The 24,655-nt window shown below is 35.9% G+C and overlaps 1 protein-coding gene across 2 annotated transcripts in view; it reads left to right on the top strand.

Annotated features, from left to right (window-relative positions):
• The window catches only part of ATP9B (ATPase phospholipid transporting 9B), a 157,131-nt gene that overhangs the window by 109,161 nt on the left and 23,315 nt on the right, over positions 1 to 24,655 (top strand). For both annotated transcript variants that reach the window (XM_021553373.2, XM_021553372.2), the window contains exons 13-15: positions 9,078 to 9,220; positions 16,952 to 17,064; positions 21,322 to 21,570. In XM_021553373.2, coding sequence (XP_021409048.1) covers positions 9,078 to 9,220; positions 16,952 to 17,064; positions 21,322 to 21,570 — 505 coding nt within the window. The remainder of the gene's footprint in view (positions 1 to 9,077; positions 9,221 to 16,951; positions 17,065 to 21,321; positions 21,571 to 24,655) is intronic.

Genomic DNA, 24,655 nt, shown 5'->3' with positions numbered 1-24,655 from the left:
TTTAGAACAGCCCCACACCCCCAGAAACATTTGGCCCTTTAAAGTGTTGATGTGATTGATATTTTCTTTTTCCATATGGAGAAACCATAGCCCAAGGAACCTCCATAGGCAATCTGCTGCCCTAAGAAGTCAAGCTATTTTAATTTCTTAAGATTTATCAGGGAAAGAGGATATAAAGCAAATCCTTGACAGACTGTCCAAAACAAAGTAAATTTCTCTGTGATTTATCTTCACCCATTATCTGAGTTTTTCCATGTTCCCTAGCATTTTTAGGCTTTTTTTCTAGTTGGCTCTAGCCAGCTAGACTGTATCACCTAGTGCAGTTGTCACATAGCAAGTTAGCAGGGTGTTGTGTCTCACGACGCTCCGAGCGGTTGCGTGCTGGGTGGCGAGGGAAGAGAGGTGCGACTGTTCCCCTGTGAGCTCTGCAATCCCAGTTATTGGCACAGGGACAGATGGAGGCGACACAGGACTTGGGGTGTTCCAGAGGGGTTTATTAGGTGGAGAAAATGGAGCCCCAAGACCAGCTTGGGAGGGCAAACAAAGATTTTATACAGAAAGTCAGGAGGAGAGGCGTAGGAACAATAACCAGTGAGGGCAGAACTGGGGAGGGGTCTAAGGCAGGACTGACATATCATAAACCTATCAGGGGAAATAGGGGAGTGGAATAACATAAAGTAACCAACAGGGTGTCAGGTGTAACTAAATGGACAGGGAACACTCTGGAAGAAGGGGAGGGGACTAGAAGGAGTGACAGGGAATTTTCTAGGGAAAGGGACAGGGAAAGGGAGGATTGACAACTTGGATGGGAGGAGGTTAGGGAAGAGCTTGGGAAGATTGACAACTGGGGAGGGGAAGAGACTAGGGAGGAGGGAAATGAATGAACATTGAGCAAACATTAATTGAAGGCAAAAACGCACCACAACAGCAGGGATGTCCACACTGCTGCTCTGTGATACCTGCATGGAAGTTCTTAAGTCTGTGATGTCACCTTTACTTTTTTAATAAGGTGCTTTTGTTGAACTTGTATTTTTGGATTGTCTGTTTTCTGAATGACAAGGGTCAGATTTTTGAATTTTAAGTGCAAGAGAATAGAAGAGGCTTTAATCAGTGTAGGATGCAAGATACCAACTACTACCGAGACGAAAATTCCGATGTGTGTGTATATGGATGTAGGAAAGATGTTAAGGCTGTTAGGGAGGCTTGTTGCAAAATTATTCTGTTCTTTTCCCCAGCCTTGAGTACTAACATGTCTTTATCAGCTCACTTGAGCTATTGTAGCAAATGGTTCAGAAATCCAAGCTGAAGAAAATACTTAGTGATGGCACTGCCCCACAAACTGGATCCCTTCCATCACCAGTGGACTTTGTTAATTCATTGTCCAGACTTCTTCACCACCTTGAAAGACAAAGTGAGTTGCACTTTGTGTTAAGGTTTTCTGTATGTTTGGGTTTTGTTAAAAAAAAAAAAAAAAAAAACCAAAACAAAACCAAATAATGTAGCCAGGAAAGTTTTTCAAGATAATTAGCCAAACAATGTTTGGTGAAATTGCTGCCTCACAGATACAGATATGTGAGTCTTGTAGCTGTATGTGCTTCTTCTTAGCTGTTAAGAACTGTAGAGGATTTACCTTAAAATTACAAGATATTGACTGGGGATCTGTTAAAAATGTGTATCATCCAGGCTCTATATTTAATAGCAGTTTAAAGCTGGATTGACATCATTTTAGAAGGATCCTTTAGTTTTAGTGTGAACAGAAGCTGAAATGTCTCTTGTGCTTTCCTTTGTACACCCCAACACTCCTTGTAACTGAGCTGTTCTGACAAAAGAAGCTGTCCCAAATGACTGGAAGGAGCTGCCTTGCACTTAAGTAGTAAAGTTTTGGGGCACTTCATGGCTTTCAGCTGGGGTTTTTTTTGGGGGGGGGGTCTTTAAAAGAAACTTAAATGCTTCAAATTATCTGAGTCTGTTCTCAGGGGCAGTGAGGAAAACACTGCTAGGAGGTCTTATGTCTGAAATTCATTAATAGTCCCTCAAATACCAGATCATAGAGACAGGAATTTCTGTATTTTCTTGAGATTCAGGGAACTCACACCTGTGCAAACTGTCTTAACAGCAGAAAGCAGCCATGCTGCTTTCAGTCATGCTGTAGTTTCTGCTGTGTTGAAGCTCTAATCCATATAGATGTGAGAGTATCAGTATATGAAGTCTCAGAGAGACAGAGTATATATTAGATATATGATTCAAAGGTTTCAATATGGAAGAGCTAAAGAGCTGCTTATGAAGTAGCTTAAGCAAGTGATTGAATACACATTTAGTGTATTGTGCTTTAATACCATATAATGCAATCTCTATAGAGACCAATAAACATTATGTGATGCTTCATGACATTTTACTAATTAATTTTGCAGCAGAAGTTAAGGCGTGTCTCTCTTGTGCTAAGACTGTCTTACACTGTCCAGTGCAGTGCTATACTACTGCCTGAGCTAGCCTTGTGCTTCTCTTAAAACATCTGATATTCACGCTACATAAAAAAAAAATAGAGAATCAAAAAGTTATTTAGATTCAAGTAGAACTTTAAGATCATAAAGTCCAACTATTAATCCAGCACTGCCAGTCCAGCACTAAAACATTTCCCTAAGTGCTAATCCGATCTGTGGGTCTTTTAAAATACCTCCAGCGATCTAGACACTCCCACTTCCCTAGGCAACTAGTTCCAATGCTTGGCAACATTTCTACTGAGGAAATTTTTCCTAATATCCCATCTAGAGTTCCCCTGGTGTGACTTGATGCTGGTTCCTCTTGAGACTGACCCTCATCTGGCTATGCCCTCCTTTCAGGCACCCCTGAGCCTCCTTTTCTCCAGGCGAAACACCCCCAGCTCCCTCAGCTACTCCTCATAGGAATTGTGCTCCAGACCCTTCCCCAGCTTTGTTGATGTTCTCTGGACGCACTCTAGCACATCAATGTCATTCTTGTAGCGAGGGTCTCCAAACAAAGCACAGGACTTGAGGTGTGGCCCCACCAGTGCAAGATACAGGGCCGATTGCTGCCCTGGTCCTGCTGGCCACTCTATTGCTGATACAGGCCAAAGCTATTGGCCTTCTTGGCCACCTGGGCACTGCTGGCTCAGGTTCAACAATAGCCAACCAGCGCCTCACAGGTCCTTTTCCGCTGGGCAGCTTTCCAGCCAGTCTGTCCCCAGCCTGTGGAGCTGCCTGGGGTTGTTGTGGCCCAAGGGCAGGACGTGGCACTTGGCTTTGCTGACCCTCATACAATTGGCCTCTGCCCATTGACGCAGCCTGTCCAAACCCCTCTGTAGTTCCTTCCTTCCCTGCAGTGGATCAACACTCCCACCCAGCTTGGTGTCTTCCACAAACTTACTCAGGAGGAGCTAGATCCCCTTGTCCTGATCATTATTACAGATATTTATAAAACAGGACTGGCCACAATACTGAGCACAATCAGTCTAAAAAAGAAGTCATTTTTTAAACTGATCTATTGTAGTAAATCTTCCTCCTTTCAAATCTTGTAACATTGCCTGTTTGCTCCTAGGTTTTGTTTCTGGTTTTACAGCAAGTAATACGGCAAGTTTTACAGCAAGTAATATTTTAAATATTATTTGTATTGTACCTCCAATATGAATATTGTCATGTTGGTATAAGAGGCCTAATGAAGGACAGACAGCATCTGAGCTGATAAATGTGATAATAACAAAGAAATATTTTTCATAGGAAGTGATCACTGTCACTGATCCATACATGCTACATCTCTCAAGCAATGCCTGTAAGAAATTCACAGATAAATTTTTTCATTATTTATTCCCTAGATTTCCTCCTGGATTTTTGAGTTCTGTGTTACAACAAGTAATTATCTGTATCTGAGTTGCATTTAGCCCTTGAAAAACTGCATGTACCACAGTCACTATAGCAATACAGTGTTGATACACATTTTTTGCCACAAATATTTAATAATAAATGTGTGGCATTGAGTTCTCTTTCAAAATTGCATTCGCTCCCAGGGTTTAATGCAAAATGCTAGGTGTACCTTCCTTAATTTTCTTTTATATGCTCACATAATAGACAAAATTTAAAAAAGTTAGTGCAAGAGAAGTCGTCAGACCAGTTATCAAGCAAACAGAAACACAGTTGTGAAGCTCTTCTTGGGAATGCCAACAGATAGCAAAAAAAGCTAAATAAAAAACATACATAGTGGACAAAACAGAAAGGAATATTATATTCCCATTTCCTTGTCAAATAAAATATGAAAGATGGAGAAATTAAAGGATGACCTGTAGGTTGATTTTCATTTTCTTAGATCCTTATATAATGTTGTACTTAAATGAAGTAACTTCTGTTTTGTTCTATTTTTATTTGTTTAATGCCAGTTAATATCATTTACTAGGCTCCAAAAAATCAGTTTCTCTGAAGATTTAACTTTCCAGGCATGTTGAATTGAAAATATTTTTAGTTGTTTCTTGACCAGTAATTTAAAAGCTATTCCATTTTTTTCTCCATTTTGAATAATGCATATATCAGTGTATAGTTTATGGCTGTTTCAAGGAGGGATATGTTAAGAAGGTTAGGGGATGTAGCCATAGGAGATTTGGTACAGTTTTGGATAATAATGGGACCCAAGTATCACCTTCAGTATCATTTTCATAGTGAAGAAAATCCTGAAAATAAGACTACATCTCAATGACTTCATTTATTTTAAAAAGTAGATACCACTTTGGGTACTCATACTATATGTGGAGTTTTGGCAGTGCTCTGGTGTTTTGGTTACAAAACTCTTACATATACAGAACTGCTCAGGAAGTTAGGAAAAAACCCTACCATCTAATTTTTAGTCAAAATCATACTTGAATTTTATTTGACACAATATCGCTTTGTTCACAAAATTGTCCTTGCTAACTTCATTAGGTCTTGATTGCTTTTCACTGAGTCATGAATGGTAGAATATTAGTGGAGTTTCTAAATGTATTTGCCAAACTTTCTTAGTGAAAGCCCTTGCTTATTGGCAAATTTGTCATTTTGAAAAAAAAAAAAAAACCAAAAAACCAAAAACAAAACAAATCAGACACCTTTAGAAGGGGACCATACATCATTACAATTTGTGGGGAAAAAAAAAAAAAAAAAAAAAAGACATTTAGAAATCCTGTAAATAGGAGTGTGTTTAATCTAAAACATTTGTGTTGTTTTTGAGAGAATAAAAGCAGAACTATTCGCTTTTAACATTTAGTTAAATGCAATGTGGATTCTGAAATGTTGTGTTTTTTATTTATTCTGAAGCTGAATTGAAGAGGAACTCTGTCTCTTAATGGAATAAATCCCCAAGCTAGATAAAAATTGCCTTAGGATTACCTGCTCTAGGGTAACTGGTGCTGAGGTGGAGAGACAAGAAACATTGTATTACTGTTTTTACTAAATAGCTCATTCTCTGCAATAGCCTTCAAATTCCTATATTAATATACTCTGCCTAAATATTGCATGGTAATTGGTTTGCTAAAAATTAGTGTTACTAATGCAACAGTTGCTAATGCTACATTGGATGCTGTTCTGTGTGTTTTCATTATTAACTAATGTGTTTGAACTTTGTTTAATTGAATTAAATTGAGAAGGATTGAAAACTGGTGAATTTAAAATGTTTTGGTTATATAATGAGGTTTCCTAAAGTCTGCAAAGAAATTATCAGAAATGATAACTAACATTATCGGGCACTGAAAGTAGCTTTGTTTTGAGTAAACTTAGTGTCTCCTTGTTTTATTATGTAAAAATCCTTGGACTTTTCAGTGAAGTATTTTTATCCATTCCTGTGAAGCTCTGTTGGAGAGGTTTCTAGTTTCAAAAGCAAATTCACTATTAATAGGCCATCAGCATTTTTAGTATTGCATCAATTTCCATAGTGTGCTAACCAATAGCTACAAGGATTTCAAAGATAAAGATTTCCTCTTAAGACAAAAAGCATGAAGTGAAGGAAGTCAGAAAAGGATACAGTGTACAAATTTTAGAATTAATACTAAAAAAATAATCTATGGCACTAATTTTTATTCCTGTTTATTTCTTTATTCATCTTAACAATTCAAGCCTGTACCCAATGTCTTTCTGTGTGCCAGAATGCTGTTTTGGACTGTCTTAGTCATTGGGGAGACATTATTTCTCTATAGACCAGCAGTGCCAGCTATTAGGTCCATCAGCATAAGGGCGTACATTCTGTTCTACTTAGTAGTGCATGCTGGAAAGCTAGAGTAATTCCTAAAATGCCATAATGCTTTAAAATATGGATTTCTCCTCACTGCTCAGCAAGAGAAGTTGGAGTCTTATTTCCTTTTCTCTTTTTTTCTTACCTTTAAATTATATTCAATTATATTATAGATAAATGTATGGAGTGTTTAGAACATCAAAACCAAGGGATACACATAAAAGGTGCAAGTAAAAATGCTTGCTGCACTTCAGCTTTGGGAGACTTTTTTGATGTTACTTTACTGTAACACAGTTTTTCATATCTGAACAGCTGCAGAGCTCCATTGGTAGAGCAGCCATGTGGATGTCTCTGTGTGTTTGCCATGTACCTGAGACTGAAGTGCTTAAGTAGTGTGTCCCTCTCAGAATTTCTATCTTGGTAGATAGTCTAAATGCCCCTTTGAAGTGGGATGGTAAGCAGCTTTCATTATTCAGTTAATCCACTTGCTCCTGGCTAGAGCAAATGTCCATCTGTTTTTAAATAAACTAAGTGGGCTTGTGTTTCTCATGTCAAGTTAGATGGCATCCTTTGTACTTGAGTGGCTAACTAGCAGGTTCACATCCCTAAGAGGAGTAAATCTTTTGCTGTTCCTTTGGTTTCAATGTGAGGTGTGTTGCTTTGGTCTTTGTATTAACTCTGAAAGTTAACAGATAATAAGAATGCAATTTGCACAGTACTGGCTCTGGATTGAGTAAGATAGGGTAAAACTGTAGTTAACCAGTGTGAGGCAAGTTACTTCCAATATTTTTCTCACTATATTGTAGCATTTTCAGTAAAAAGAATCTATAGAGTCCTCCTTCTGTTGTCTGTCCTTTTGTTACATATATTTGCATGTCTGAAGGCAGATGAAATTAGGGAAATTTTAGGGAAATTGCAGGACTAATTGGGGTATATCACCACAGAGAAGGGTAATTCTCAGATGATGACGATTTTGGTGGGAAAATAAGATGTAGTTAAAGCATAAATACCATCCTAAATGGTAAATCTTGTATCTAAAACATATGTTTCTTTTCTGCTGCAACATGTTTTGTCTTCTGCTGTACAAATTCAGGAGGTAGGGGATGTAGAATAAACTTTTTTTTCAGTGTGTGTCAAAATTTCAGATCCTTTCACAATTCTAATTAAATGCATCTCTTCTTTATGGGATAGTGCATATTGTGACTCACTGTTCCCTGCACTATTACCTCACGTAATTCACAATCTGTTGTTGTGATTCCGAGAGGACAGATGAAAACTCCTGGTACCTGCTCTTTTTATTATGCAGTTAAGTCAGGATGATGTCAGGACTCTTACAAAGCACATTAGCAGTGTTTTGATCATGATACATACCTTTGACCAATTCTAAGAGTTACATTAATGTAAACCTGTTGCTTAACTTGACACTCTTGTGTTGGTAACTTAGCTACAAATGGTTTGCAGAATCACAGAATATGCTTAATTGGAAGGGATTTATAAGGATCCTCGAGTCCATCTTCTGGTCCTGCACAGGACCATCCTTGAGTCACACATGTGCCTGAGAGCATTGTTCAAACACGCCTTGAACTCTGTCAGGCTTGGTGCTGTGACAGCTTCCTTGGGGACCCTGTGCCAGTGCCCAACCATCCTTTGGATGAAGAGCCTTTTTCTAATATTCAAACATCCCCTTACGCAAATCAGGCCATTCCCTCAGGCCCCGTCACTGGTCATCACAGAGAAGAGATCGGTGTTTGCCCCTCCTCTTCCCCTGTGAACAAGTTATAGACTATGATGAGGTCTCCCCTCAGTCTCCCCTTCTCCAGGCTGAACAGACCAAATGACCTCAGTAGTTCATGTAGCTGCTGTCCTATCTCTGTTTTCAGTATTTCTGCTAGAGCAGAGTCAAGAGAAATCAACACATGCCTTTTTATTAGTCACTGCTCCTCTGACCTGGCAGCAGAAGCATGGTGAATAGCCAGAGGAAACTAGCATTTAAATGGTTTAGAACCAGGTGGATAGAGTTTTGTGTTGGAGCATTTTATTATGGGGAAGATTAATGTGATCAAATTAGTGAAGACTTTTTTATTGTAACATAGAAATACAAGATGCATCTTAGTTCTTATATGATGAAGACACGGAAATACTAAAAAATGAATGCACAGAGTGAACTGGAAAAACATACTTTTGATTTTGGACTTCCGTGTATAATCAGTAAAATTTGCTGTAAATTGCATATTTTCTGTTAGTGAGCAACCCAAAGATTACTTCATGCCAAAATGCTGTCACAAGGGCGCATTTTGCTGTTTCATACTTTTCTCTTTTTATGACAGACCCTCTCTAGCTACATTTTGGGAAGGACAAAATTAGCATTGATTTGTTGATTAAAGAGGAACTGACAAATACGGTTGTACTATCCTAAAGAAATAATGTTGTTGGTTGTTTTTTAAAAAAAAATACACCAGTGACTTGAAAAGGTACAAAAATATTTGTAATTTTGCATCATAAAGAGAACATTGGAGGTCTTTGGGTATTTTTAGTGGATAAAAACTGTGACTTGAATAGTGATCTGTTCTTGCTATATGTTACCCCTCTGTATAAGTTTACTAATGTAATTCAGTTGAGTCTTCATGAAGTATTGGAATCTGTCTCATGCAGAATACATCATACTGCACATCTTCTGCTATATCTTCTAAAATTCTGGGATGAAGCCTGTGATATGTACTCTAGAAACAAGCACTGTTCCAAAATTTTGGTGCACATAAGTTTATGATCATTCTTTTTTCAGATATACTAAAAAGAGCTTCTAGTGTTATTTTTATGGTTATCATTTTCACTTTGCCTAATATTCACACTGATTATGGTATAAATTTCCTTTGCAGTTTACGTGTCAACTTGGACATGGGTAAGGCAGCCTATGGGTGGATGATTATGAAAGATGACAATATTCCTGGAACAGTTGTTCGAACTAGCACCATACCAGAAGAGTTGGGACGATTAGTTTATTTACTAACGGATAAAACAGGTATATCAGGTTACCATTCTGAAATCTGATAACTTCTATAAAATTTCTAAATGTAATTCTATGAATATGCTAATGTAAGAGTAGATTTAGACTACTGATTTTTGTTTCTCAATAAAATTTTACACATTTGCTGGAGGACTTTTACAAGTACCAATAGGCTTGGGTAGGCCAGTGCTTAGATATTAAAGTCAGCTTTTGGTAGTACTCTGATTTATTCCGGTGGGAACAGCTCTTCTATAGCAAGAGGATACTGTACAGCACATGTAAGAGTACCATATATCTTCCTCTGAAAAGACTCTGGAATAGCACTCAGGATGCTGGTTTATTCTGCACTTCATTGCTACTGCAATATTGTATGATAGCAAGTTATGAATGACCTTTGAGAGAGCAAGTAATTTCCAAAACAAGTCACAAGATCAGCCTCCAAAATTATATCTGTTGTCCTGGTGAAGTTACTTGCTCTTTATTAGTTACTTTATTAGTTACTGTTCCAAGACCAGTTCTGGAGCTGCTGAATAATTTCACCTTCATAACTGTACTCTGTTTCTGTACCTCATCTGGTGTCCTGGGATCCCCAACCCTTACTGGGATCAGAAGGTAAGTACTGAGAGTGTGAAGAAGTAATAGCTTGTGTTACACTTTCTTGTTTCTTTCTGAGATTGAATAAATAATTTCTGGTAGATATGCATGGGTTTTTTTAAAGAAGCTTTACTTCTAAACGGAGGAAGTTGTTTCTTGAAAAGCTTGAAGAATTCTTTTACCGGTTTTAAGTAAAATATAGTTCAAAATCATGAAAAGCTGCTGGGGAGGGCAGGGGTTGGCATTTGTAATACTGCTCCAAAAGCATAATACACAATTTATAACTCCTTCTGTTTGAAATGGTTCTCTATTCCCTCCCATGCTAACACTTCTGTTGCTGCATATTCAAAATGAAGTGTAAATATATAATATATCATCACATTTTCAAAATATACTTTCCTTTTTTTTTCTATAGGCACATATGGTATCCTATATACATCTGAATGTTGTTCTCCTATTTTGTAAAAGGAAAATATATTGCTAACTATAGTGTGACAATTCTTCAGAGCAAGTGAATGATTGTTAAACAAGTCTTATTTCAGTTACCTAATGATTTGTATACTATTTGAAACTGCTTATTGATTTTGATTGCACCCTTCATCATGATAATTTATGTAACTTTGAGTCTTGTCACACTGAAGACTTGAAATAAGTAATTTACAGCTTATGTTTGGAAAAAGATGTTAAAAAATAATTTATTTTCAAAACCATGCAGTAAAGTTCTTACAAAGTAGATTCTAGTTACAAAACACTACTTTCTAAGCAAAACGAATGTAAACTTTTTAAACTTTGCTAGTAGAGATTACAGACTGTTGGTATTCAACTGCAAAGGCTTTTCAGAGGATTGAGGTCTGCTGAATTCTAGTGGAAGGTCTGAATCTGTACAATAATGATGTAAAAATGAAAGTGAAGGCCATACTCTAAGGCAGTAGTTTCAATGCGTTTTGGAAAGAAGCAGAATCAGCAATCTCACTCTATGCGCTTTTACCCGAGTGTCAGCTGAAAGCTCATGTAAGTGAAAATAAGCCAGGAGTCCTGGAGATGCCACCAGCTTCACACGACTAACACTGCTCTGTTTTAATAATCTTAAGTGCCCTGCAAATTTTAAACTGTTCTTCATTCTGGACAAACACATTGACAATGTTATTTTTACCCAGGTCTATTGGTAGCTGCTTCCAGATTTCTTTCCTGAGTACATTTATTCTCATTATGCATTTTATGATAAATGTGAAACATACTGTTAGGTAATGAACAAAGTCTGTACTCTTAATCCATGATTGACATTACATGATTATACCATTTATAAGAGCCAGTCTCAGCACTTTCTTATTTGAATTTTCATTTCTAGTCATATAAACCAGTGGATTCTGTTGTTCTGCCCACTTAAGGCCTGGCTGTCAGAGGATAAAGAAAGGAGTCAGTTTTGTAGCCATCTGCCCAAGTGGGTGCTACTAAAAAACAGCACTACAGAGTTAAAAGTAAACAGGCAAAGTTTTTCTCAATACTGAAAAGGAAACGGAATCCAGAGAACTGTCTGCCAAAGTCTTATATTGTGGCCCAGGCTTCACTGGAAATGATTGAGAATTAGTTGTTGAGTCTAAGGAGCATTGCATTACTAACATAATTGCAAGGTAGTCCTTTGTATGATTGTAAATTGGGTTTGTGCTTTATCAATAAGCTTTTTGACAAGAAGCGTCCATCACAGTGGCTCTCTCATTTGCCACAGTATAATAGAAAATGAAGTATCCCAATAATTGCATTATAGTTTCCTTATTGTGGGACAAGAAAGCGATGTGGTATAATTAGGTTTGATTGGAGTGCATGTTTCCGGTAAGATCTGAAATTAATGATGTTGCTATAGTGACACATCTGCGGCCACCAGTGCGTGAAACATAAAGTAATTCATTCGACAAGAGAAGACATCTGTTAACTGCAAGGATGCAGAGCATATTGACACTGACCAGAAATACTAGACGTTATGTGATAAATGAACAAATGATGCTGAAACAGGAGGACAGATAATTTGTACTTAATCTGCTGGGAGAACTTTAATCTTCTCACTGGTTGCATTTGACAATGCCATTGTTTAAAGAACAATGCTGCAGAGAACTCATAAATTTTAAAACTTAACTCAGGGTGCAGCCTATTAAAGGAATACATTAATTCCTTTGTTAGGGAGTTTTTATCTTCATGTAGAACAAAGCCATTACTAAAAACACCCAGTAAAACAACAGGATTTTTTAGGACTCACATTTTAATTATAGCATCCATTACCCATAATGCCATGTTGTTTGTACTTGGATCACATATACGTTTGACAGAAAGGCATCATCCATTATGATGGTGGTAGCAGTTTGCATGAGCATGGTTTCTCATGCTCTGCAGGGTACAAAAAATTCTAATGGTGAAAAAAAAAATATTTGGCAGTATTTAATGTGAATTTTTGTTTCTTTGGATGTGGGATAGAAATCCACCTGCTATTCACAACAACTGCCGGTGTGTTCAGCTAAAACAAACGTGTAGTCTTCCAAATGTAGTTGTTTACTAATTAATGCACTTGTATTTGAGTTCTGTAATTAACATTTTAGTGGGTGTTTGGACCAAATGAGATACTTAACAGATATAATCGTTGAACAGATGGGTAGAGCAATGGGATTCTTGAATATTTTTGGAAAATCTGTGTATTAGAGGTTGGTGTATATGGACATTTTTGTTAAATGTGCTTAGTGCAATGTACTATTAGAACAGTGAATTTCAGTAATTGTTTATGAAAATTAATCTTTTTAGTTACACTTTGAGTCTTTACCTCTTCAGTGCAAGCAACTAGAGAGAAAGAGTGATTTGAAAAAGTTGATGGAATAACATCTCCTTCCTTTACTTAGATCTATATTTATGCTCTGTCTCTAAGATTTTTAGTACCACTAGGTTTTCAGGGTGAGTAGAGCAGACTAGAAATTAAACCTTTTGATGGAGACATCCTACAGGAAGATTCCGGACTAAGGAATCCTTACTTTTTGTCTTCCGTTGGACTCACATTCACTGCAAATATCCAGCAAGCATGATGTTGCTCTGAATACACAGAATATCTGTGGGAGGCAGAAGGCACAGAGGAAGGAGGTACTGCTCTTCACAACTGTTTGTCATGGTTTAGGAGTGGTACTCCCTAATTCAGTGCCCCCAAGCTACCTGTTACCTCTACTGTGACCTTCTGCCCAGGAAAGATTAGGCTTAGCTCAGTTCTTTTGGTCTTTGTCCTCATTCTTAATGGGTTGTACCAGGACTTACTTGGTTTGAGGTTTTGTGTAGGCTGTGTTTATGGCATACTTATAAATGGAGCAACTGAATGAGCAGATATATACTATGTATGCTTTCCATGAGTTTTTTTCATTTGCTTCTTATATTTTTCCAGGGTTCATAGAAAAAGGTTTGTATCTCCAGATTGTTGTCAACAGTCTAATTATCAGACTGATTAGGCCTGATTTCCCTAAAAGTTTCCATGGAAATGTTCACACTTACACTTACTTTTTATCTGTTTAAGCAAATAGCTCAAACAAAGTACTCAAGTTATATGAAAAGTTACTCATCCTCTTAATTTCTCACAAAGTTACTAATTTTTCTCTTGTACATATTTTCTTGATTTTTCTTATTTTGAACTTTTTAGGTTGCTGGTATTGGTCCAAATTGCCAGCTAGTAATACAAGATCAGAATGATCTGCATCTGCTTCTCAAAAAACAACAACAAAAAAATCTCTGCTGCTCTGTTGTGAATCACATCTGTTGCCACCCAAGGAATGATGCCTTCAGGACTTTTTCCTTAGAAATTAATTTCCTCTTTGCCTGCTTTACTCTGTGTTTAATGATTCAATTGTAGGAAAGAAGGAAAAAAAGAAAGTTCTTGGCTTCAATAAAGAACACACTAAATTTTTCTCCAGCAATTCTATACTAGCTTTTTTGTCAAGCTATTTTCCTTATGTGGTACCTGCATTCCAGAGCTAAGTTCAAGAATATATAATAGTAGTAAGGGATGATATGATGACTAATTTGCTTTCTGGAAGCTTTGTTAAAATAAGCATTTTAAAAATCTAATAACTCTTTGTAGTAGCAATGTCTTGAAAGTGTGGAATTGATAACTAGGTCTTTAGAAATATTATTAAAAATTGAAAGTTCCTTCACTGTTCTATACTACTTACTACCTTGAGCAGACTAAAAGAGCTCAGTTTTGTGTTATTTTTCTTGTTCAAAAAGTGGGCTATATTAGGAAATCTGCCTCTAGGTATTTGAATAGTTTGCATCTGGAGGTATAAAGTACATGTTGTTCTGTCATGGAGTATTAATCTTCAACTAAAACACTAAAATTTAAGGCAGAACTGCTGCTAAAATTATAATATGACCAGTTGGCACCATGTAATGTATGGAACAAGTTGGGAATTTTTCTGTCCCATTTTGCCATTTCATTCATTAGAAGTATTTAGAAGTAAATTCTTAATTTGCACACATGATGAAATTTTATTTCCACGTGGATGGCTAAAAAAGGTATATTATTTTAAGGTGGGTTTTTTTCAGAATTTTTTGGGAGTATTTTCATAACTTCAGCTACCCCTGTTTATTATGGCTGTTCTTGAAAGTCTTACACTAATCTTGAGAAGCATGAGCAAACTGGAATTGTTATTTTTTCTTTTCTTTAATTTTAGTTATTTGTCATAGATATTTCCTATTAACATAGGTGATAAAAAGGATTGTATTAAGAGACGTATAAGATGCAAGTATTGAATCAGGATTTCCAGCATGTTTATTTCAGTGTCTTTGTTGATTCTTTTTCCTCACCTGTTTTTCCTAAATCTTCTTCACTGGCTCCTGTTTATTGCAAGATAGGAAAATCCATACTTTTCTGTGCAGAAGTTTTTCTTCTCTGTTTGCTAAGAAAGAGGAGGTGGAACACACAAATTTTCCAGCCATCTACCTTTCCCTCTCTAAGCGTGATATGGAGTTGGACTGATTTAGTGGTGTCAGAAGAAATAATTTTTCCATATAATGATCATAGGGATAATTTTGTTTCCTGCTTAGTTTGCCCAAGCAGCAATTACAGAAATAGTGGGACATGGATTTGACAGTTGCCTGCTGTCTCACCTTTTGACTAGCATTTAGTTTCACAACTCCTAGAGAGAGCTTTTTTTATTCAAAGGCTTGGCAAAGTCAAGGACAGTGAGGCGGTATTAGCACACCTGGAAAGTTAGGAAAGTGATAAAGATCGGCTTTGAAATTTCTTGCACTGAATATTTTTGCACAGTGTATGGGTTTTGTTTTTGCTTTCTTTTAGAAATGGAGATTTTAGTTTCTCATATTTATTGGTGGAAATTTTTGTGTTTCTCATGTGCAAACTGGAGATTGAATTTTTCTAATCTTGAATTAAAGTAAAAAATGGAATGAAATTTAATAAAAGTTCTCAATAAAAGTGCAGCTTCTAAAAGTAGAAAATAAGTAGGTTTATGTGATTACTGTAAAACAAAATAATTTCATTTTTCCATGTATGAAAGTAACTGAAAATTTCCAATTTGCTCGTTTTAGAGATCTGGAACTTTGTCTTTCTGGGCTGTTTTCCAGCCTTGGGAATGCTCAGCTTCTCACGTAAATTTTTAATAATGTATACATATTTTGTAGAGAATTTATGCATTTCATATAAACCTTATTTTAATTATTTTTAAAAATTCAAATAATATAACTATAGAAAGAAAAATCCTCAAGAACACATAAGGAAAAGCAATTGGGAAATGTAGTTTTTAATGGTAAAGGGGGAATTCGGAACAAACATCTTGTAAGGGCAAAACAGAGGGATGGGGTTTGATAATTCAGTGTGGTGGTACAACAGTAGAGATGAAATCACTGTACAGGTATCAGCAGGAAGTGGGAGTGGTAGACATCTCAAATGCACCTGGGAAAGACGTGACACTTTTACAGCCCTAATGAATCTTTGAAGATCTCTGATAGTTCAAGCCCTGTTAGGTGCATAAACTGGATATTGACTGGCCAGACAGTATTGTTTTCCTGATAATTATTGCATATGTCATGCTTTTAGTCTTTTCTTCTCCTGTTGCTTAGCATGTGTTTTGGTATACTGGGATAAAGCTGTGAAATAAAAATAGTTAAGGTAAATAAAATAATTATGAAATATTTTATTCTATAATATTTATTTTGAGATAATTTTTTATACTCATTCTAAAAATATTGTAGAAGCTTCAAGAATGTCGACTCTGGTACCATTTTTGATTTATTTTTTTATGATCATACTTATGCCTTTTAATGGCACAAAACTGTCTGGTTAAATATAGGAATAGCTTTATACTATTTTTATACTTGCTCTGCCTGAGTAGCCATAGGGGAAAATTTTAGGAAGGGCCATAATCAAAATAATCTTTTGTGAGCTGACCATGGAAAGCTAGGCAGTAGTGACCCCTTTCTGTCTCACATACACCATCAAGTAAGGCTGAAACTCCCACCCCTCAATTAGAGATTTTCCAAACCAGAGGATGTGACTGGTTGGCAGAGGTGGATGCAGTGTCAGTCTGACACCCTGTAGTTTCTTACAAATGTGAAGTGAGCACAGAAACACTGATTTTGTTTGTTCTGCCTTATTCTGCTAGGAGACTGAGTTTGTCAAATTTGCAAGTGATATTAAGTCTTAATGACTTAATCTAGATAATACTGACACTGAATGTACCCAATTGCCAGAATGCCTGCCTTGGTATATGAAGTGTGGAAAACTTGTATGAATTTTTGGGGCTTCCTGTAGCGGGTTTTTTCTTTAGACTTTCTGATACATGGTACAAACTCTTGCACTGGCTTCTGAGAGTCAGTTCCATCCACATACTGCAAGTTCAATTTTTTTGTATATAAAGAAAAGGTTTTGTCTCTTCAAGTTGTGTATTTAGTTATTGGCAAAATCAGCTTGCAGGTGGAACCAGTGACTTCTTCCAGAATGACTAACCCCGATATTTCTCCATAAACATTCCTTTAATTAACTAAATTGATGCTAACTCATGATACATTCCTGCTTTCCAAAGGCAAGATTATTTTGTGAGGGAGGGGAGAGGAAGTGTTTTTGGCAATCTTATAGTTTTTTTCACTGCTTTGTGATAAACTTCTCCTTTATTGCAGGAACACTTACACAGAATGAGATGATATTTAAGCGCCTCCACCTAGGTACTGTTTCCTATGGAACAGACACAATGGATGAAATACAGAGTCATATAATAAACTCTTATTCACAGGTATTTCATAAATCATTTACATTTTGTGTGGGGGAGAGGGGTTTAATGATATTGAAGCACTGTTGTTAATGATTATGTCTATAATTTGAGATGCTATGAAAGTTGTCACGTGTAGGTATCTCTTAATGTGATGGAAGGGAAAAATATGAGAGAGTACATAGTTCTCTCCTGAATCCAAAGTTCCTCATAATGCCCACTGAAAGAGATTTACTTTTCTGTTCTTCAGTAGCAGAAATCTGTCTTAACCTGTCTGTGCAGTGGAGTCTTTCTCCTGCCAAATCATCTAAGAGTAGGCTATTCATTACTGAGACTACAAATTATAAGGAAGTGTCCGGAACAACATTAACAGTAATTATATCTTTAAAGATATTAATTAAGAATATACATTAAAAAGCCACATTAATTGGTATAACCAAATGATATAACAGTAGTTGTGAAAGTAAAACTTACACAGGTATATTTAAAAATTATTTTTAAAAAATTTAAGATGATTTTGAACAGTGTAAAACTGGCAGAGAGAAAGTGTGAGAAAATTGAAAACTCCATATTGCTTGAGAATAAAGTGTTCCTGTGATATATGAGTGCTTGGTCTGGAAAGTGTGCAAGAGGATTGTCTCTGTGTGGGTCAGTTGTGGGATTCTGCAAGCATTACTTGCGTTTCCTGTGTATGTAAATTGGGTGCTTGCTGCAAACCTTCCAAAACACCTGATTCTACTCTGAGATTAGGGTGAATGAACTTCGTGCTTTATTTCTTACTTCTATTCTTTGAAGCAAAAAAATAAAAGTTTAAAAAAAAAATTACAGAAGAGGCATCAAATGAAAAGTTAACTAGTATTTCTGTGTTGTTTATGATAATAAAAATTTCTATAACTTTTTTTTTTTTCTGTAGTTAATGTGGATACACAAACATGACTGCCTGACCCAGTGTCCTGGTTTAGGGCAAATTTGGGAGGAAACCTCCAAATAGGGTCCCTCTAGAAAGCAAATTCAAGCAGCACCTCCCAAGCACTGGTTCAGGAAAGATTTCCTTGGAGAAAAGTAGAAAAAACTGTTTATATAACAAGCGAAGTATTCACAAGTATATAAAAGATTAATACTATCAAACAATAAAACTTCTTGCTGTTCTGAAGAGATGGCAAGTCCAGAAAGTTCTTCTGTAATTCCAAGAGAGTCCTCTGTGGGTGTTTCTTGGCTCACTAAGTGCCTCTCAGTTCCTCTGGCACTGGAAAATGCCACATCCCAGGCCCCAGTGGGCCACAGGTGCAAGCTCTTTGTGTTTTTCTGGGTTTTCAGTCCAGGGTTGATCAGTTCCAAGAAAAAGAAAAGCCACAGTCCAGGGAACTTCTTTGCCTCAGCTAGCTAAAAACTGACTAAAAGCAAAGGAGAGCTCTGTCTTGCTGGCCGTGCTGCAGACAACAGTCCATGAGAAGGAGTGCAGGGGAGCAAATGCAGTTTCTGATAACAAACTCCACACTTCTCCCTCCCTTTGCTCTCGGAACCAGTCTTAAAGGCAGAACTTAATATCCAGCATAAGCAGAATGGACAACTGGGGATACAAGCATCATAAAGTCACACTAGGACACCCAGTTAAGTTTGTAGACTGACCTCCTTTCTGTGTCCTCATTTTCTTTCGTAGAAGAACTGTAGGATCAAGAATTGATTGGAATATCTGGCTGTGCTGTGTTGTAAACTATGACTCCCTTCTTATTTGCTTAAAATAAAAATAAAAGTTTAATTTAACGCCACACTGGACTCAGTTAGTACTTTGTAGCTTTTGGGAGGAGTGACAGGAGGGAAGACAATGGTGAAGTAAGTACATTTTAAGTTTGCACCTTAAATTCTTAATTATTTTTTATCTATACAATTCAACAAATCCCCTTCTTGAATTATTTTCCTTGGATAAATCTATTTCAGCTTAATTTTTAGTAGATATAGCCATGAATAGTAAGTGAAATACAATAATCATGCCTTGGAAATGGGAAATGGAGCTCTTTCACCTAAAGATCAGCTGTCCAAATTTGGTTCAGAATGTGTTGCTGAAATTAAGTGCTACTGACTAAGTTTGTAAAAATCACCCAAACCTGGCTTTCTTATAATGTGTCTTTTGGGTATCCACAGTAACAACTGTAGCAATAAATTATATTAACTGACAGTATTGAGCTGGCACACATTGGCCTGAGTGAGTTTGACAGCTAAGCACCTTTCTTCTAGGGGCGGCATGCTCACAAATAATGGTTTTATATTTTGCAGTTAAATATGCTATCTGAAAAGAATTGCACAATTCCAGAATTCTTACTACTTAAAGCTTTTACTAATTTACTGTAAAATTTAATGAGTGGTAACCGTGGTTACAAGTTTTAATAACTGTAACATACTTAAGAAATGTGAGGGAAGCTTTTCTTCTCGGTTGTGGGAAAAAGATTCCAAAATGTAGGTTTGCTATTAGTAGATGATGAAAAGAGCTTTCTTGGACTGTCCTTTTCTTCAGCTTTATATAACACTACTCTATGTTTAAATAATGCTTTATAAATAATACTTTAATTGTGCTTGTGTTAGTAGCAACTTGTTACAGCAGAACAATGATGGAGTCTCAGTAACAAACCAAACAACTACTAAACAATTGTTTCAATCTGAAAAAGTATGGTGAGGTTTTTTATTTAATCTATGATAATAGAAGCTGCCGGTTAGCTAGGCAGTGGTTCATGTGTGACATTGATTTTATCCCTTGTTTGTGTTCTGTTTTATTATTACAGTGGACCTACCAGACTATTGTCATCTTAATGTAACACACAAATCTATTATAACCTGATTATATTTCCCCACTGGAAGCATTTTGTGATAGAGGGCATAATCTTTAATGGAATTTGTGTGAAATTAAATTATACAAGCATCAATAAACATAACATAATTCAGAAGGAGTAAATCAGCTTAATTTATTTGTGACTGTAATAGCATCAGTGTTAGCAGAATGCAAATGCAGAGGTTTAAAGCAGTAGCTGAAAAGCAGTGCCAGATGAGCAGAAAGTTAAACCCTTTATTAGACAACACTGTAATTTGATGGGCAGAATGTTCACGGTTCAGCAGATTGCAGTCAGGAGGAAAAAAGCGTGGATTCTGAAAAGGTTTTCTGAGTTACATTGGAGTGAACGGAAGAGCCCTGTGGTGGTACTGCTGATATATTTAATGCTCTGACTTTTAAACAAAAATCAAAACCCACCCAACAAAAACTAATAACACCCCCCCACACACACACAAAAAAAAAAAAACCAGTTTATTTTAACTAATTAGGAACACATAGTACTTTTCAGAGGAAGATTCATTCTGTCATGTGCACGAGCATTTCTGAAGGCTAACTTAAAACAGTGCTAGTTTACTGGTTATGCAACACAATCTTCAAATATGTGTCAAACTGTTATTTTGCATAATTATTTTATTAGATTATTGCATTATTGTAAGGACAAAAGCATTTCAGCTCTAGCAAAAGCATAAAAATGCATTAGTTCACAAATACATAAATTATGTAATTTATAAATTAAATCAGCAATATCTGTATTTTAATTACTCCTAATATTTATACTTGAAAATGATCCTGATTTTGTTCTTCTGTTCTCTTCTGATCTCCTCTTCTTCTGACCTCTTCTGATCACCACAAAAATCTTTTAAAATACAGAGATTTATGTTAGTTTTTTTTCTTAAAAGAGGTTCTTTTCATTTTAATGGCACAGGTGAAGACGAACAACAAAATAGCAAATTTTGAAATTTTTTCTCTGTTTTTGAACTCATCCAGTTGGTGGCTGGTTTAAATACTTTTTTTTAATAAAGGAAAAGAAAAAATAATTCACTGAATGCAATAGACATGAAAGGAATATTGTGACAAATCATTGAAAAATGTAAAATCTGAAGTGAGGTAGCAGGGGTTCCTGCATAATCTGATCAGCCTTTTCAGCATATTTCCAACGTACTTGTTTTCATTTCACATTTTTCACATATTCAGGCTCTGTTATTGAAATTTGACTACAAATGCAAGGTGATGAGCCCATACTCATGTACAATTTCTTAAAAAAAGTAGATGAGGCTTTTTATGAATCACAAGCTGAATGAGTTAACAGTAGGTTTTATAAAAATAAATAGATGATTACTTGCCTTATAATTTATTGACCTTTGTAAAGGGAGCAGTCAGATTTAGATACATAAGTATTCATGTTTTGTTTCCATTTTTGAACTTTGCTTTACTATTCATTGTGTTGGGTCTTAAAGGTCCACTCTCAGAACAGTGGGAACAGTACGAGCTCAACACCATCCAGGAAACCTCAACCATCCGCTCCCAAAGTGCGAAAGAGCGTCAGCAGTCGGATACACGAAGCAGTGAAGGCCATTGCACTCTGCCACAACGTCACCCCCGTCTATGAATCCCGCGCTGGTGTGTCTGGAGAGACAGAATATGCAGAAGTGGATCAGGACTTCAGCGATGAAAATCGAACTTACCAGGCTTCCAGCCCTGATGAGGTTTGTATGCAAGCCTGAAAATATTTGTATCTCCTAAAGAATGGGGTAAACTAGGTAAAAAAGAGAAGAGCTGTGGAAAAAAAAGTGTTTTGAGCAGGGGTTTCTTTAAAATTAGTAGTAATCTGTTTTTATATTTTCTACAGCTTAGGAAAGATCTGCTGGTTCTGATGCCTTGTTGTATAAAAGTGTTTTAGTTATTTGACTTAAAGACCTGTGAAGTCAGTGCTTCAGAGTCAGTACTGTATTGAGGATTGCAGTTAAAGGTTTATTATTTTTTATTACTATGTATAAATCTTATTATGCTATTAAAGGGAATATGAAACTGTTCTGAATGATGGACAACCTGGTACATTAGTTAGAGATGCTACCAGATACTGGGATGTACAGATTTCTAACAGGAAAAAACAGACAAACTGACAAAACCCCCAGAAAAAAAAAAAAAATGAAACAAACAAAAAAAATCCAATCAAACCTAAATGCTTCTGTAGAAAAGTTTTTGAGCTTCAAACTCTAGGCAGCTTCATAATCTTTAGGGTTCGTTCAAAATTGCATCAAGTGTAGCACAAATTTAAAATATCATTTCAATAGACACATGCCTTTGAGTTTTATTGAAATCCAAATTTTAAACAAATCCCAGTGCTTTCAGTGGCTTTGATTTATTGTTCTGTTTTGGTCCCTAAATTGATTGCCTAAATTCAATCTAAAAATATACTAGAAGAGAGGTAAAGCTCATGTTGCAAAATACTGCAAAGGGTTCACTTTATAAAAATGTGTGTAGTTGATATAGTAAAATGGAGAAATAGATATTTTGAAGTTAGTTTGCATCAGAAAGTGAACAGATTGAGAAGAATCTGTGTTTGAATTCCTAGCATTTTCTGAAGGTACCGTTTTTGTTGTAACCCAAATACTTAGTCATAAATAAAATTAGGTTGTTGTAAGATGTGAAGAAGGGATTATGTACCTGAAATCCTGACTATTTCTCTAGCTGTGCAAGTTGATCTCATACAAGATAATGTTTCCTTCACAAACTTCATCCTGCTACATAGTGTATTATTCATGTATACATTTGGTTTTCATGTCTGATATGTCACAATATCTAATGCTAACAAAACTTAAGCAGTTCACACTGCAGGATATAATTAGTATAAGTTATAAGTCTGTAACAAGTGGTTTTAGGAATGCAAGAAATAAAATTAAATCTGTCTTCATGTAGTAACAAGCTAGCAGACTTTACATACGTTTCAGATGCCATAAACACAGTTCATAGTGTCAAACTACCACAGAATATAAAGCGGCTGATTCCTCATGACTAAAAAAATGGCAGTTGGAACAGTTTTAAAAATAAAACTCTTTATTTTAAAATAAAGAGGTAGGACTTGAGATGCTGATCATTGGCTAAAATCAATAGTCTGTAATACGTGGTGTTACATAGTGTGAGCTGATCCATGAATTGAGAATCCTAGAAGGGCATTTGTTTATGCCAGAAGGGCATTTGTTTATAATATATATTTGTGTAATGTCTGACTTGTATTATGCACATGTGCACAAATTTTCATCTGCACATGCATTCATATTTACTTAATGTTTCAGTTTAATGAGCCTGCAAGGTACTACTGAATATAATGAATGATTGCATGAACAAGAATCTGACTATGAAGATATGATAACTGCTATAAATTAAGTAAATATTCTGCTTTAATAGCCAAAGGTATTACTAAATCAGGTGAAGAGATATGCAGTTGAGAGAGACTATATGAGTTTTTTTCTCCCGCTTGCTCATCCCTCCCTGTGGGCTTTTGCATATTTGTTAATTTTGTTTGAAAGCTGAAAATGCTGTCATGAAGAGCAATTCCTCTCCTGTACTTACTAAAGAAAGCAGCTGTAAGAATTGAGAATTATATAAACGGTGCCCTGGGAAGACAGTAGGGAATTTGACCTTGAAAGTATGAAAGGAAGGAAAGGAAAGTTGATAAAGTGCTAGTATAATAGATCTGGGACTCAGGGTGGAGAAGGAGGTAGAAGAAGAAATCAACAACAAATAAACTGTTCATGCTGCAAGGGAGAGAATTCACAGATATCATTTTAATAATGATTTTTTTATCATTGCAACTCATACATTAAAACTATATGGCAGTGAAATTAAATGCTTCCATTCTAAAACAGCCTTAAATTTCATTGTTGTTTCTTAAAGATAATGCTTGAAACACTAGTAAAATTATCATATTGAACAAATATGCTTTTATATAATGAGAAATTGATGTTAAATGGAGTCTTATAAAAAGATGAAGCTACAAAAATCATGTGAATAGCATAAAAATTGCAGCATGACAGAAAAAAAGCCTAAGAGTTGAAAGACTAGCAGGTCTTTATCATAATTTTTTTAAGGCTTCTATTGATGCAGTGTTTTCAAATCACTGGAGCCTAAGGAAAATAATGTAAATGGTTCATTATTTAGCTTATTGAACTTTCCTGCAGTTAGGTTGACGGATGGTGCCAATGTTTCCCAATCACCAAAGTACCATTTTAAAAGCATTTTTTATTGAATAAAGTGCTTTGAATATTGCACCCTGGAGCTTTATTTAGGGAAATGGTTCAATTGATGTTTTCTGTTTAACCTCAGCACTGACCTATCACAATATACTTGGTTAATAAGCAACATTATCATGTAATAGACTTAACTGGTTTTATGCATTGTACTTTCTCAACATTGCAACTCTATTCTGTTAAATTTTGTTTATGGATATGGCTTGATTGCAGTCTTTTGAAACAGGATGTTATTTGCATAGTTGTCTGTTGCATTATATAATATTGCATGATCAACCATAGGATGTAAAGAGCAGAGAACAGTATGTAAGAATAAATCATTCTTCCATGTAGAAAGGTATAAGAAACAGCTCAGTAATATGCTATACTACACACTTAATTAATTGACTTGAGGAACTCTTTTTAAATTCTCACATCCATGCATATATGTGTACATCTATATACAGATATAACCATAATAAAGTATGCACATTTTGAAGTGGGTACATTCATCATAAAAAAAAATGTATTTATCTGTTGTTAGAGTAACCTGAGATAAGTA

The sequence above is a fragment of the Lonchura striata genome, chromosome 1 (genome assembly GCF_046129695.1).
Source record: "Lonchura striata isolate bLonStr1 chromosome 1, bLonStr1.mat, whole genome shotgun sequence".
Classification (NCBI taxonomy): domain Eukaryota; kingdom Metazoa; phylum Chordata; class Aves; order Passeriformes; family Estrildidae; genus Lonchura; species Lonchura striata.
Note: the sequence above shows the minus strand (reverse complement) of the source record. Positions and strands in the feature narration are given on the sequence as shown.